This window comes from Rutidosis leptorrhynchoides, chromosome 5 (genome assembly GCF_046630445.1).
Source record: "Rutidosis leptorrhynchoides isolate AG116_Rl617_1_P2 chromosome 5, CSIRO_AGI_Rlap_v1, whole genome shotgun sequence".
Classification (NCBI taxonomy): Eukaryota; Viridiplantae; Streptophyta; class Magnoliopsida; order Asterales; family Asteraceae; genus Rutidosis; species Rutidosis leptorrhynchoides.
In genome coordinates, this window is record NC_092337.1 from 99,981,927 (window position 1) to 99,996,582 (window position 14,656).

Genomic DNA, 14,656 nt, shown 5'->3' on the forward strand with positions numbered 1-14,656 from the left:
TATATTTCCAGTTATTATTTATGTATATATATACACACACATATTTATTTACAAATAGTTGTTCGTGAATCGTCGAGAACAGTCGAAGGGTAATTGAATATATGAAACAGTACAAAATTTCTGAGACTCAATTTTACAGACTTTGCTTATCGTGTCAAAACTAAATAAGATTTAAGTTTAAATTTAGTCAAAAATTTTCGGGTCGTCACAGGACAATATATATCTGTCCCATTATAAGTGTTGTTTTGAATTTTCAAAATATTGTTTTCTCAACTTTAACTTTAAATATATTTGTTTGTGTTATATAATATTTGATGAAAAATATATGAGCGGATTAGGTTTTACATATATTTTTTTATTGGTATGAGTTTCATCAACTATTATGTACACAAATAACGATATTTGAGGTCAAAGTTGAAAAGAATAGACTATGAAAAGTCAAAATAGGACACTTATTATGGGACGGAGGGAGTACTCCTTAGGAAAATTGCTAAAACATCCATGTACTCGCGATCCAGAAGGCGCAATTTGCGAGAGCAGTTATTTGGAATCCAAGTAAGTAGTGGTGACTTTTTAGTCACAATTTAGGCTAAAAATAATCCGCAACTACTACACACGATTTATGTACCCCTGAGGTTACATTACATTCAACAGTATTCTCAGATGCATAAACTGCGCATAAGAAAATATGATTTTTTTTTTTTTTTTTAAAGCAAAGATTATTATTAATAATGGAATATCAAAATACAAGGCCCTATATACACTATACAATTATGAAATGGAGATACACTTTCTAGGAACTAATGAACGAGGGTAGCGACGAAAACTATAAAAACTAAAGAGGGAATAAGAACTTGAAGAATCAAGCCGAGAGAGAGAGGGAGACAGTGACGATCAAGCGCCTACAAAGTTTCCACACGCTAACCCGATTAATCAAACCCTCGATAGAAGAAATAGAATTCGCAAGCTACACTACATGAGAGGGTATATCAACCTATACCGACACGATGTGGTGGATCCGCAACGAAGAAGGAAGGATTGATGAGCCATTGGTGCCACATGATTGATTTCTTTTTGCGCAATCTTTTGGATATCCAACTATAACTTTGAGTTTGTATTTCGGAGAGAATCGAGGCGGGAGACCACGTTTTTTTGGAGAAAACATTTAAATTTCTATGTTTCCATATTGTGTAGCATGTAGTCCATTTGGTTGCTTGCCATATTGAGTTCCCGAGTTTATTGAGAGCGAAGGCTTGATCATTGATAATCGCATCATTTACATTGGAGATTAGTGTGTTGTCTTGGGCCCACCAATCAAGAACATGTTTCCATATTAGAGTCGATTTAGGGCACAGTCCGAGAATGTGATCAGTGGTTTCAATATCCATTTCGCATAAAGGGCACAATGTGGAGTCGAGATCAATGCCACGTTTGTCTAATTCAAATCTGACCGGTAGCTTTTTTTGTAGGGCTCGCCATATGAAGATGAAGACTTTTTGAGGCAGGAGTTTGTTGTGAGGGATCGTTGTGTTGAGAGTGTTACCACCAAGTTTCAATATGTTAATCAGTTTTGCCATAGATTTGGTGGTGTAGGTACCCGAGGGGTCAAGAGTGTATTTCCAGGAGTCGGGTTTGACGGATAATGTGACGGAAGAAACGATGTTGTTTAATTCCATTAATTCGTTAAGAGCTCGGCCATTCGGGGGTCTTGTCCAACACCAATTTCCCGAAGAGGAGCCGTTGTTTTGCGTAATTCTTTCAGCGACAGTTGCGACTTTGTTGATCTCAAGCATATATAGCCTATGAAAGAAAATATGATTTGCACATCATACTTGAGTTGCGGAAGATATGGCTTAAGGTCAGATCCGCACATTAGCAACTGCTATAAACAAAGGGTGAACGGAGGGTGAGGTCCTTTTTTATTTTAAGGGTTGTTTGATTTAGAGAGATTACAACTTCACGTTATCCCTACTAGAGGTAAACTAAAGTACATTGCGAAAGAGAACATATCATTTGAATACAAATCATTTGAGTATCTAAAGATGCTCAATGAATGGACATGGCGATTGATGATCTCTACCGGTTGATAGGAGAATCAACGTTGTAAGGTCACGTCCTTCAAACGCTAAAACAACCACTACCTCATTGCACTAAGCCAAAATTCACGGTGTCAGTGAATTTAGGCTTGATCAGATATATATGTTTTCAATCCGCAATCCACAATATAATCCTTGTTCTTTATCCAAGTGAAAACACTAAAGTAATGTCTGAGTATCAAAGTAAAAAAAATATCATATGCTAATTAAAAAAAGAAATTATGCAAGTACATATTTCTCATGTTGTAGCTTCTTCTTTTTTTGTTCTTCGATCTTCTCTATAAATGAAATCTTGTGAACTCGTCAACCAGATCCGGATGCTCGTCAAAAAGTGTAGCAACCTGCATTCGTACATAGACATAATATTAAGCTACAATATGATTCTTATGAGGTATAAAACATTCACCCAAACAAAAAATAAAATATATATTGAGCATCACCTCTTGGGAGACTTCATTGATATCCTTGTGTCCGTTCCTATAACTATTCAACATGTCTAAAAATGATTTGTAAACATGATCATCATCTCGATAACGTTCCTACACAGAAATTCGCGACGTTAGAATATATAGACATAAGAGTTATTACTATAACACTTGTCAATTTTCACTAATAATAAAATAATATCGGTTTCACCTTAACTTTGCTTACGAAGCTTATAGCTTCGTCGAACTCTGCAGTTCTTGGTGGTGGAACAAAATCGTCTTCAATAGCAGTAATCTCATAGCCTTCGGGCAAAAAGGTGTTAAATCCAAAAATCAGATTATTATGCCCCTTAAACAATGCTTTAACCCTTTCTATCACCGCTGCAGTATCAATTCTGCATAAAGTAATTTGTTTAATGAGTTGCATGTTTATTGTTGACATGAAAACATATATCAGAATTCTATTAACTGCTAACCCTTTTGACTATGAACAAGATATATGTACCTTTGAGCTTTAAAGTCTTTCATAACATCAAGAAACATGACGTATATATCATTTTGGTCTTTAAACGTCTTCTTAACTTCATTCAAGTACGTTAAAGCATCGCTGGTAGTGAGTTTCCGAGCACTACGAGCCCCTGCCGCTACTTCACCACCTCCTCCTCCTCTAGGGACTTCGGGCGGGGCCGACCTTTTATAAGAAGGGTAAAATTGGAAAACAAAATTGTTCAGCAAGAAACAACACACTATATCAGATAAGAAAATTTTGCTAGCAGCTTCACATACTTTATAAATTCCACACAGGTTTACATGGCTGTAAACATCCCCTGACTAGACTGACAAGACGAGATTTTGAAGTAGTCCGACTTGGCCTATTTATTTGGTCAAAGTTGTCAAAGGGCCAGTTTAGTCTGTCAAAGTATGATTTACGAGTTGAAAGTCATATTTATCAAGTTATAATTGGTCAATGTTAGTCAAATTAAGTCAAATTCGGTCAACATTGGTTAACTTCTGACTAGTCCCCAATCTCCGACTTGGCCGAATAGTCTCTACAAAGTCCGGACCAAATCTCCATTTAGCGACTAATTCACGTATATCACATAACAGCCATGGTACATAAAGTAAGTAGCTTTAATAATCATAAGCCCTAAATAAAAGGCACAAAAAGCACCCTACTGATAATGTATTGGTTCAATTCTATACAAAATCAGGCATTAGGAGCATCAATTAATCATCTATACATCACAATCAATAGCTTTACCTAATATAAATTAACAATTGCATGAAATCAAATTGAGCCAATAAATAAATAAATTAAATAATAGTAAATAAACAGGATTGAATTAAAAGACTAAAACATACGATTCAGCTTCAGCCAGTGAAGAACGAGAAGGTCGCTTATTATATTGAGAGGTACTACCCACGCCATCTCGTAATCCTTTCATATCTGAAAATTAATTAATTTGTGAAGTCGTGATGATAAAATTAGCAACGATTGTATATCATATATTATAAAGCTAACAACCAAGTTTAATGAATTACTCCGTAGTTAATTAGGGCACAATCAAAAGAGGGCTAATTGATTACCTGTTTGGGGAATTTAGAACAGATCTAAGCAGCGAATGAATTAAATAAGTTAGAATTAGGTTTTAGCAATTGAAAGTTATTATTTTGTAGCAGAAACAATTTCAGCAGTTTGAAACGAAGATACGAGCAAGAGGTGAAAAAATATGTGGTTTGTTCGTCCAATTTTAGGTTGACTTTTTTCTAGGTAACGTATTTATACCTACAATATTTTCATTTCTACGAGCAATATTTCTTTCTTTTTTTATAAATACTCCGTATATATTTAGGTTTTTAGCACGGTTGAAAAAAAAAATTATTATAAATCACATTCATTAAATCATCAAGTGCCAAACAATGTAATTAGTTATGATTTCTTTTAAAATAATAGCCTGATTTAAGTTAAATAACTTTTTTAACCGGCTAATCTCAAGACGACTACCCACTTTGAAAGCAGTTCAAAGTCATTGAAGGTGAACCTCCGTGACCATAAAGAAAAATAACTTTTGTGATTGCAAGGAATCGAACCCTTGAAATTGGAATGTAAACCTTTATATTCCATTTGTACATATAAACCTTCAAATTTCCTCTACATATTTTTCAAGTTTTATTAGTCTTTTCACAATGTCTTTAAAGTGCTACCAACGATAATGACAAGGAAAGAAAAAACCGCTATTGCCATGTATTAATTTGAGTCAAACAAACAACACCCACTTTAAAAACATTTTGCAATTAACAAAATCACATGATATCAAAAAATCACTCATCACAAACCATACATATACAAGTGAATCGCTAGTCTAGAGGTCTGCTATGCTAACTATCAGATATCTTATGAGACCCTTGATTATCATGAAAGATGCTTTTAAGACGATCCCAAGCCTTCTTGGCAGTGGTATCAGTTTCGGGAATGGTATGTAACAAGTCTTCCGAGATAGTGGCGTAGATCCATTATAGGACAATGGCATCTTGACAAGCCCAGACTTCAGGAGAGATGGCAACGTCTTTAGACGAACCAGCAGGCGGTGCTTCAGAGGTTAAATGATCGATTACATCATGGGCACGACAGTGAATTCTAAACAATTATGCCCATGAGTTGTATTGACTGGTTTCAACTTCCAGTTTGATTGGCACAGAATGGATGATGTGGTTGATAGGATGTGGAATTGGAAGTTTTGAAATGGCCATTGATTAGAAAACAAAGACATAATATTAATTTAGAGGAAGAGAAGGACCGATATCAAGTCTGGTACTATGTAAGTGAATGAAATACCTGATGATCTATTCATTATGATGATCGCCTATTTATACAAGTTAATCACTAGTCTAGAGGTCTGCTATGCTAACTATCAGATATCTTAGGAGATGATATTCACATGGGTTTATCTCTTATCGATACACTGCATCCTGAGTATTGCTATTCTGTTGCAACTTCATTTGACTAATACAATATACACATGTGCTAATACATTGGTGCAAGGAATGTATGTGCATTGGAACATGTTGCCAACATCTTGTTCAACTATTTGGAAAATGTTTTTACAGACAAAGATTAATGTGTTTGTTTGGCGTCCTACTCGTTTCAATCTCTCTAAGAGGGTCAATTGAGATTTCTAAGTACTAAAGTAAAAAAACTGAAATTTCTACGTACATATTTCTCATGGTATAACTTTTTTTTTTCCTTCAATCTTCACTTTCGATATAAAGGACTAATACGAGGCACCCTTTTCTTATAAAATAAGCCTACAATCAAAAAAAGAAAGTCATATGCATAATATGAAACTATATAATATTTCTCATGGTATAAATCTTGTAAATTCGTCAAGATCTGGATGCTCATCAGAAAGTGCAGCAACCTGCATATGTACATGTGCATAATATGAAACTATATATATATATATATATATATATATATATATATATATATATATATATATATATATATATATATATATGATTCTTATATGAGGCATAAAACATTTATTTAAACAAATTACAAAATATATATATTCAGCATCACCTCTTGATAGACTTCATTGATATCCTTGTGTTCTTTCCTATACCTATCCAAGATGTCTAAAAATGATTGGTAAACATGATCATCATCTTGAAACCGTTCCTACATAAAAGATTGGCGATGTTAAAAACCTATCAACATAAAAAATAATACTTTTGATATTTCACAAATCATAATATTGGTTTCACCTTAACTTTGTTCACAAAGCTTGCATGGATATCAGTGATTTCATAGCCTTCAGGCAAGAAGGCGTTAAATCCAAAAATTAGATTATTATACCCTTTAAACAATTCTTTCACCCTATCTCTCACCCCTGCAGTATCAATTCTGCATAAAGTAAATTGTTCAATGAGTTGCATGTTAATTGTTGACAGAGAAACATGTATAAACCTATCAATTTTTAACCCTTTTGAACAACATATATATACCTTTGAGCTTTGAAGTCTTTTGCAATATCAAGAAACACGACGTATTTTTCTTCTCGGTCTTGAAACGTGTCCTTAACTTCATTCAAGTAAGTTATAGCATCGTTGATAGTGAGTTTCCGAGCACCACCTCCTCCTCTAGGGATTTGGGGTGGGCCAGACCTTCTATAAGAAGGGTAAAATTGGAAAACAAAATTGTTCAGCAAGAAACAGCACAGTATATCAAATAAGATATTTTGCTAGAAGCTGCGCATACTTTATTAGTTCCATACAGGTTGTAAAAGTACCCCGACTAGTTGAGAGTTTGAACTAGTCCGACTAGTCTCTGACTTGGCCCATTTATTGGGCCAAAGTTGTCAAAAGGTCAATTTAGTCAGTCAAAGTCTGATTTATAAGTTCAACGTCATATTTATTCAGTTAAAATCGGTCAAAGTAAGTCAAAGACAGTCAAAGTTGGTCAACGTCCGACTAGTCTCTCGCTTGGCCGAATAGTCCCTACAATCTCCAACTAGTGACTATTACAATTAGCTTGAACTTTTCCCTCCATCTAGTAATAATTTATAAGCCCTAAAACCTAAATAAAAGACACAAAAATTAACATTCAACCATAATGGTTTAATTCTATACAAAATTAGGCAATACGAATATCAGATTCAGATTATCATATATACATATACATCACAATTAATAGCGGAATTTGTCACATTAAAAATTAACAATTGCATATCATACTTCTTGCAAACTATGACTTCAAGAAACTTTTAATCATGATCATAACAATCACTCACAATAAAAACAAAGGGGCATAGATATATTTGCATAATAACAAATTGAACCAAAAAAAAAAAAAAATAATAATAATAATAATAATAATAATAATAATAATAGTAAATAATAAATAAACAAGATTAAACTAAAAGACTAAAACATACGATTCAGCCCGTGAAGAACGAGAAGGTAGCTTATTATATTGGAAGGTACTGCCTACGCCATCTCGTAATCCTTTCATATCTGCAAATTAACTAATTTGTAAAGTCATGATGATAAATCAGCAACGATTGTATATCAATAGCCAAGTTTAACGAATTAATTAATTAGGGTACAATGGCTAATTGATTACCTGTGAAGTAACCCTCACCGTCTTCAATATGAGTGATTTCATAGCCTTCGGGCAAAAAGGTGTTAAATCCAAAAATTAGATTATTATACCCTTTAAACAATTCCTTCACCCTTTCTATCACCCCTACAGTATCAATTCTGCATAAAGTAAATTGTTTAATGAGTTGCATGTTGATTGTTGAATGTTGACATGAAAACATGTATCACAAAACCTATAAACTATTAACCCTTTTAACTATGAACAACATATATGTACCTTTGAGCTTTGAAGTCATTCATAAGATCAAGAAACATGACGTATTTTTCTTGTCGGTCTAGAAACATGTCCTTAACTTCATTCAAGTATGTTAGAGCATCGGTGGTAGTGAGTCGTCGAGCACCACGAGCCCCTCCTCTAGGGACTTGGGGTGGGCCATTCCTTCACATAAAACCATGCTAGAGAAAGTAAGTAGCTTAAACTTTTCTCTCCATCTAGTAATAATAATAAGCCCTAAAACCTAAATAGAAGACACAATAAGCACCCTACCGAAAATGTCAATCATAATGGTTCAATTCTATACAAAATCAGGCATTAAGAACATCAGTGTATCATATATACATCACAATCAATAGCTGAATTTGTCACATTATTAATTAACAACTGCATATCATACTTGTAGCTAAGTACGATTTCAATAACCATTTAATCATGATCATTGGAATCGCACACAATAAAAAGTTAAGTCGCATAGATACATATGCATGAAATCAAATTGAGCCAATAAATAAATTAAATAATAAATAAACTAGAAGACTAAAACATACGAGTCAGCCAGTGAAGAACCTACGCCATCTCGTAATCCTTTCATATCTGCAAATTAACTAATTTGTAAGGCCATGATAATATAAATAGCAACGATTGTATATCATATACTATAAAGCAATAAGTTTAACAAATTAACTAATTAAGGTACAATGGCTAACTGATTACCTGCGAAGTAATTCTCTTATTTGAAAGAGGGTGGGGGAAATTGAGAGCAGATGTAAGCAGCGAATGAAATTAAACAAGTTAAAATTAGGTTTTATCAATTAAAAGTTATTTGTTTATAGCACTACCAGTTTGAAAAGAAGATACTAAGAAGTGAAAAAAATCATGCCTGGTTCGTCTAATTTTTGTTTGATCATTTTACGTGGCGTTACCTAACAATATATTTTCATTTCATCTTCTGTTGCTATATTTGCTCACTAGTTTTATGAGCCCGTGCGTTGCACGGCGGTAAAAAAAAACATTAAAAATTAGCTGACATGTGTTAAATTTAATATGATGCTAAAATGTGGCAAATATGCGCAACTTTTTTCGAGTCGGCTGACGCTTTTTTGCTTTATTTTTATATTATTTTATATTTTTATTAGTATACTTTATTATTAAAAAGATCATAACAAAAAATACTTTATACGCCCTCATGTGACTCGAGTGAATTGGACAAAGGTTGTTTGGTTCTCATAATGCATTTGCATTTGTGATTTGGTTGATGATGGGTGAACGTCTTAAAACTCAAGATAAGCTTAAAGGATGTGAAATTAATGCAAATTATATTTTGATGTGTTCGCTTTGTAACACACAACCTGATTCGCATGATCATTTGTTCTTTCAATGCTCGGTATCGGCTTAGATTTGTGCTAGATTTCAACAGCTTGCTAATGTGTCAAATTGGTGTGGTGACTGGAAGGTTATCCGTGATGCTCTTATTCCTCTTGTTGTCCGAAAGTTAGCCCGGATTGTATTTGCAAAAAATATTTTTACGGCTTTGGTCTATTTCATTTGGCAAGAGCGTAATAATCGGTTGTTTAGTAAAAAGGCAAGGAATGTGAATCAAATTTTTGATATGGTTTTCGCAACAATTAGATTGAAGATTCTTTCGCTCAAGTTCCGAGAGCCCACTCATGTGCTGCTGATGAAAGATGAGTGGAAAGTTCCTTAAGATGGCAAGTTCTATTTGGCATTAATTGGGTCTAGATATGTTGCTATATGTCTAGTAATAATCTAGTTGGTTAGTTTTCGGGTTGTAAGGTTCTCTTGTAATATTTGTTCTTCATGTCTAGCCATTTTTTATTATTTTATTAATAATATTCACCGGAGTATTATTTTACCTAAGAAAAATGATAGTTATGTTATTTATGTATTGGTATTCGATGAATGCAGGGTAATATCGTGAGATACTAATACAAATGGATGATATATGTCTATGATTAATTAAATTTGAATTATTGGTACTGGAACTTTTATTTTGTTACTCCATATATATTATTGCATACACACGGATGATCATGTCTATATGATAAAATTTTGAATTATTGATAATGAACCTTTTATTTTTGCTATAAAATAGGAATGATGATTACTCTCAAACAAATATTTGGTACGTATAATTTCCTTAATATGCATGGACCTTTTATTTTTTTTACTATAAAATAGGAATGATTATTACTCTCAAACAAATATTTTGTACGTATAATTTCCTTAATATGCCACGTGTAATTTTTAAGTTTATAAGATATTTAATTCAGATTAATTGAGAAAATAACACGTAGGATTTATGTCACACGCTTTATAATAATGTATATATAGATAGATGTATAGATTTTGTTATTGATTGATTTATGTATTTACTGAGCCTGTTCATCGGACAGAATCATAAAAAAATATTAAATTAAATAATTACTTATACGAACAACGATACATGAGTTCTTATAAATAAAAAAGTTTAGTTCATTGGTGAAACAAACATATTACAAAATTTATTACAAATTGATTTATGAGACTGTCCGTTTGACGAAAATGTAAAAATAATGTTCTCTCAAAAATCAATACAAAGTCATTAATATACATGTCTATTAAAATGAATGTTCGATCATTTGGATAAACATGTGTCTAAAAAAGTCAAAGTCTGTCTTTTATATATCCTAACAAAATCTGAAATTTAAGTCAGATTTTAATACCTTCCATCTTTTTCTACTATGTAAACATTCTTATATAACATTCTTATATGAAGTATTTATTTAGATTTAGATTTTTATATGAAGTATTTATTTAGATGTAAATTACTACATTATAATAATAATAACAACCTATATATATATATATATATATATATATATATATATATATATATATATATATATATATATATATATATATATATATATATATATATATATAATCAAGAAGGAAGCACTTTTTTTGGGGAAGTGGGGGGAAGTAAATTTTTTTTTAAATTTTTGATTTTTTCGAAATTTTTTTTCCAGACATCAAAATTAGGTAAAAATATGAACATGTAAGAATGACGAAGCCCTAGTTAGGATCTCTGTCCCCTTCTTAAACATTATTATTTTGGCGGTAAAACGCTCGAAGAAAAAAAAATGAAAACATTCAATGCATTGAATGTTTTGATTCTGAGTTTATTTACATCGTTTTGCTTTCATGTTGTGTGAAGTGTTTTTTTTAAAATTTAGCCCGATTTAAAGTTTAGGTTTATGGTTTAGTGTTTTGGGTTTAGTCCCAAAACTTAAAACCCTAAATCCTAAACCCTAAATTCTAAACCGTTCGTGTTAAAATCAACAACAACAACAAACCTCAATTTATAAATCATAATTTCTAAACCCTAAACCCTAATTTCTAAACCCAAAACCCTAATTTCTAAACCCTATTAGCTGAACCATAATTTTTAACCCCATAATTTCTAAACCCTAATTTCTAAACCTAATTTCTAACCCCTTAAAAAAACTCAGAATCAAAACATTCAATGCATTGAATGCTTTCATTTTGTTTCTTCGAGCGTTTACCGCCAAAATAATAACATTCATCACAAAGTGTATTTTATAAATGTTCATATTTTCGTGTGATCTTAATGCCTGAATAAAAAAAATTCAAAAAAAAGAAAAAAATTACTTTCCTCCACTTCCCCCAAAAAAGTGCTTCCTTTTTGATTAAATAAATAAATAAATAAATATATATATATATATATATATATATATATATATATATATATATATATATATATATATATATATATATATATATATATATATATATATATATATATATATATATATAGGGTAAAGATCAAGCGCTAAGTGGTATTTGGTGGGATAAGGGGATAAGTAATTTTGTGATTTTTATATCTTTTTTTCTACAGCTCCGATTTAATTTTTTTTTTCTTCGTGATCTACTGACATTGTGTAGATTCATAATTTTTTTTTTCAACTGGAGCGTTAAGATGCATCTGATGCATGTTATCCGCTGTTTGATGCATGTTAACTGCCTTTCATGCATCAGATGCATCTTAACAAAAAAAGAAAAAGAAAAAATGACTTTTGATTAAAAAAACAGTGTTTAGGGTTTAGTAATTAGGGTTTAGAAATTAGGGTTTAGGGTTTAGAAATTAGGGTTTTAGAACGAGTTTTAGTACGAACGGTTTAGAATTTAGGGTTTAGGGGTTAGGGTTTAGAGTTTTTCGGGTTTACTCCGTAAACACTCAACCCTAAACAAAACCCTAAACCCTAACCCCTAAACCCTAAACTCTAAACCGGGCTAAATCCTAAAAAAAACTCAAAAAAACCTCAAAACACGTTAACATGCATCACATGCATTTTAAGCTCCTGTTGAAAAAAAAAATTATGAATCCACACAATGTCAGTAGATTACGGGAATATTTTTTTTTTTAATTGAAGCTCTAATGTAAAAAGTAATAAAAATCTCATTTTACTTATCCCCTTATCCCAAAAATACCACTTATCCCTTGATCTCCCCCTATATATATATATATATATATATATATATATATATATATATATATATATATATATATATATATATATATATATATAATGGGGAAGTAACCAATCAGAGGGAAGCAGGGGGAAGCAAAAAAAAAAATCGTTTTTTGAAAAAACTTTGTTCACGAACATTATAGATTGGATGAAAATATGAACATTTAGAAAAGACACTTCGTGATGAATGTTATTATTTTGGCGGAAAAACGATCGACAAAAATAACATTCAAGATAATATTGTTCGTGAAGAATGTTAACGTTTTTTTCTTCATGTTTTGTGAAGTAAAATTTAGCCCGATTTAGAGTTTTGAGTTTAGGGTTTAGGGTTTGGTGTTTTGGGTTTATTCCATAAACCCAAAACACCAAACCCTAAACCGTAAACCCTAAACCCTAAACTCTAAACCGTTCGTGTTAAAAACTCAATCTAAATCTTAAATCTAAACCTTAAATCTAAACCCTAAACCCTAAATTTCTAAACCCTAATATCTAAACCCTATAAACCCTAATATCTAAACCCTAATATTCAAACCCTAATATTCAAACCCTAATATCTAAAACCTCAAAATACGCTCGAAAAATACGATAATTGTTATATATTACTTCTTCGAGTGTTTTTCCGCCAAAATAAAAACATTTATCACAAAGTGTCTTTATTAAATGTTCATATTTTCATCCAATCTATAATGTTCGTGAACAAAGTTTTTTCAAAAAACGAAAAAAAAAATTTACTTCCCCCCGCTTCCCCCCGAATGGTTACTTCCTGATAATGCTAAAAACGAACATATATTTCATAGCATTATTCCTCAAGAAAGACAAGCTTTTAGTTGCAATTGTTCTATTTACAAGTGAGATTCGTTTAAATAATAAAAGGTGAAGACAAAAGACAGATTCGACGAATTAAAGACGCAAACGACCAAAAAGCTCAAAAGTACAAAAGACAATCAAATAAGTTCCAATTATTGATAAGAAACGTCTCGAAATTACAAGAGTACAAGATTCAAAACGCAAAGTACAAGATATTAAATTGTACGCAAGGACGTTCGAAAATCCGGAACCGGGACCAGAGTCAACTCTTAACGCTCGACGCAACGGACTAAAAATTACAAGTTAACTATGTATATAAATATAATATAATATATAATTAATTATATTAATTATATATATATTATATATATAAAATAAATCGTCAGCAAGAAAGACTCCAAACATGGGTGAGCTGTAAAAGTAAACTCCGCGACTCGCGGAGTTTGAAGGGTAATTCACCGCGAGTCGCGGAGCCCCAATTTCTGAAACTCCCTATAAAGCTCGCGCATTCTGATCGTAAAAATTCACCAAATATATACATCTCTCTATCTATATCGTATATATTTATATTTATATTTTAATTTTAATTTTAATTTTAATTATAATTCTAATAATAAGGGTATGTTAGCGAATGTTGTAAGGGTGTAAGTCGAAATTCTGTCCGTGTAACGCTACGCTATTTTTAATCATTGTAAGTTATGTTCAACCTTTTTACATTAATGTCTCGTAGCTAAGTTATTATTATGCTTATTTAATCCGAAGTAATCATGATGTTGGGCTAATTACTAAAATTGGGTAATTGGGCTTTGTACCATAATTGGGGTTTGGACAAAAGAACGACACTTGTGGAAATTAGACTATGAGCTATTAATGGGCTTTATATTTGTTTAACTAAATGATAGTTTGTTAATATTAATATAAAGATTTACAATTGGGTGTCCCTATAAATTACCATATACACTCAATCGGACACGATGGGCGGGGTATTTATATGTACGAATAATCGTTCATTTAACCGGACACGGGAATGGATTAATAGCCACTAGAATAATTAAAACAGGGGTGAAATTATGTACAAGGACACTTGGTATAATTGATAACAAAATATTAAAACCTTGGGTTACACTCAGTCGACATCCTGGTGTAATTATTAAACAAAGTATTAAAATCTTGTTACAGTTTAAGTCCCCAATTAGTTGGAATATTTAACTTCGGGTATAAGGATAATTTGACGAGGACACTCGCACTTTATATTTATGACTGATGGACTGTTATGGACAAAAACCAGACGGACATATTAAATAATTCAGGACAAAGGACAATTAACCCATGGGCATAAAACTAAAATCAACACGTCAAACATCATGATTACGGAAGTTTAAATAAGCATAATTC

At 31.8% G+C, this 14,656-nt stretch overlaps 3 protein-coding genes across 3 annotated transcripts; all 3 read right to left on the reverse strand.

Annotated features, from left to right (window-relative positions):
• Positions 1-989: 989 nt before the first annotated feature.
• Positions 990-1,793, reverse strand: LOC139848879 (uncharacterized). Its single transcript, XM_071838563.1, has one exon. The coding sequence runs from the start codon at positions 1,791-1,793 to the stop codon at positions 990-992; it is 804 nt and encodes a 267-aa protein (XP_071694664.1).
• A 29-nt stretch (positions 1,794-1,822) lies between these two features.
• LOC139847051 (paired amphipathic helix protein Sin3-like 2) lies at positions 1,823-4,259 on the reverse strand. Its single transcript, XM_071836648.1, has 6 exons — positions 4,109-4,259; positions 3,884-3,968; positions 3,027-3,212; positions 2,733-2,916; positions 2,537-2,635; positions 1,823-2,437 (listed from the first exon to the last, which is right to left on the reverse strand). Exons 2-6 carry the CDS (start codon positions 3,964-3,966, stop codon positions 2,375-2,377), a joined length of 615 nt encoding a protein of 204 aa, XP_071692749.1. The 5' UTR covers positions 3,967-3,968; positions 4,109-4,259; the 3' UTR covers positions 1,823-2,374.
• A 1,526-nt stretch (positions 4,260-5,785) lies between these two features.
• LOC139847050 (paired amphipathic helix protein Sin3-like 2) lies at positions 5,786-8,709 on the reverse strand. The gene is made up of 9 exons (XM_071836647.1): positions 8,616-8,709; positions 8,450-8,495; positions 7,902-8,063; positions 7,647-7,783; positions 7,459-7,537; positions 6,530-6,691; positions 6,290-6,428; positions 6,105-6,203; positions 5,786-5,940 (listed from the first exon to the last, which is right to left on the reverse strand). The coding sequence occupies exons 2-9, from the start codon at positions 8,491-8,493 to the stop codon at positions 5,881-5,883; spliced, it is 882 nt and encodes a 293-aa protein (XP_071692748.1). The 5' UTR covers positions 8,494-8,495; positions 8,616-8,709; the 3' UTR covers positions 5,786-5,880.
• Positions 8,710-14,656: the final 5,947 nt, after the last annotated feature.

Bases quoted from the DNA above. Each gene is read 5' to 3' on its own strand.
- LOC139847050 (XM_071836647.1), bottom strand. From the start codon at position 8,493: ATGAAAGGATTACGAGATGGCGTAGGTTCTTCACTGGCTGACTC. The intron at 6,692-7,458 runs GTATGTTTTAGT...CCCTTCTTATAG, and splicing joins CGTTCTTCACGGGCTGAATC to AAGGTCTGGCCCACCCCAAA. The intron at 6,429-6,529 runs GTATATATATGT...TACTTTATGCAG, and splicing joins AAAGACTTCAAAGCTCAAAG to AATTGATACTGCAGGGGTGA.
- LOC139847051 (XM_071836648.1), bottom strand. From the start codon at position 3,966: ATGAAAGGATTACGAGATGGCGTGGGTAGTACCTCTCAATATAATAAG. The intron at 3,213-3,883 runs GTATGTTTTAGT...TTCTTATAAAAG, and splicing joins TCACTGGCTGAAGCTGAATC to GTCGGCCCCGCCCGAAGTCC. The intron at 2,917-3,026 runs GTACATATATCT...TACTTTATGCAG, and splicing joins AAAGACTTTAAAGCTCAAAG to AATTGATACTGCAGCGGTGA.
- LOC139848879 (XM_071838563.1), bottom strand. From the start codon at position 1,793: ATGCTTGAGATCAACAAAGTCGCAACTGTCGCTGAAAGAATTACGCAA.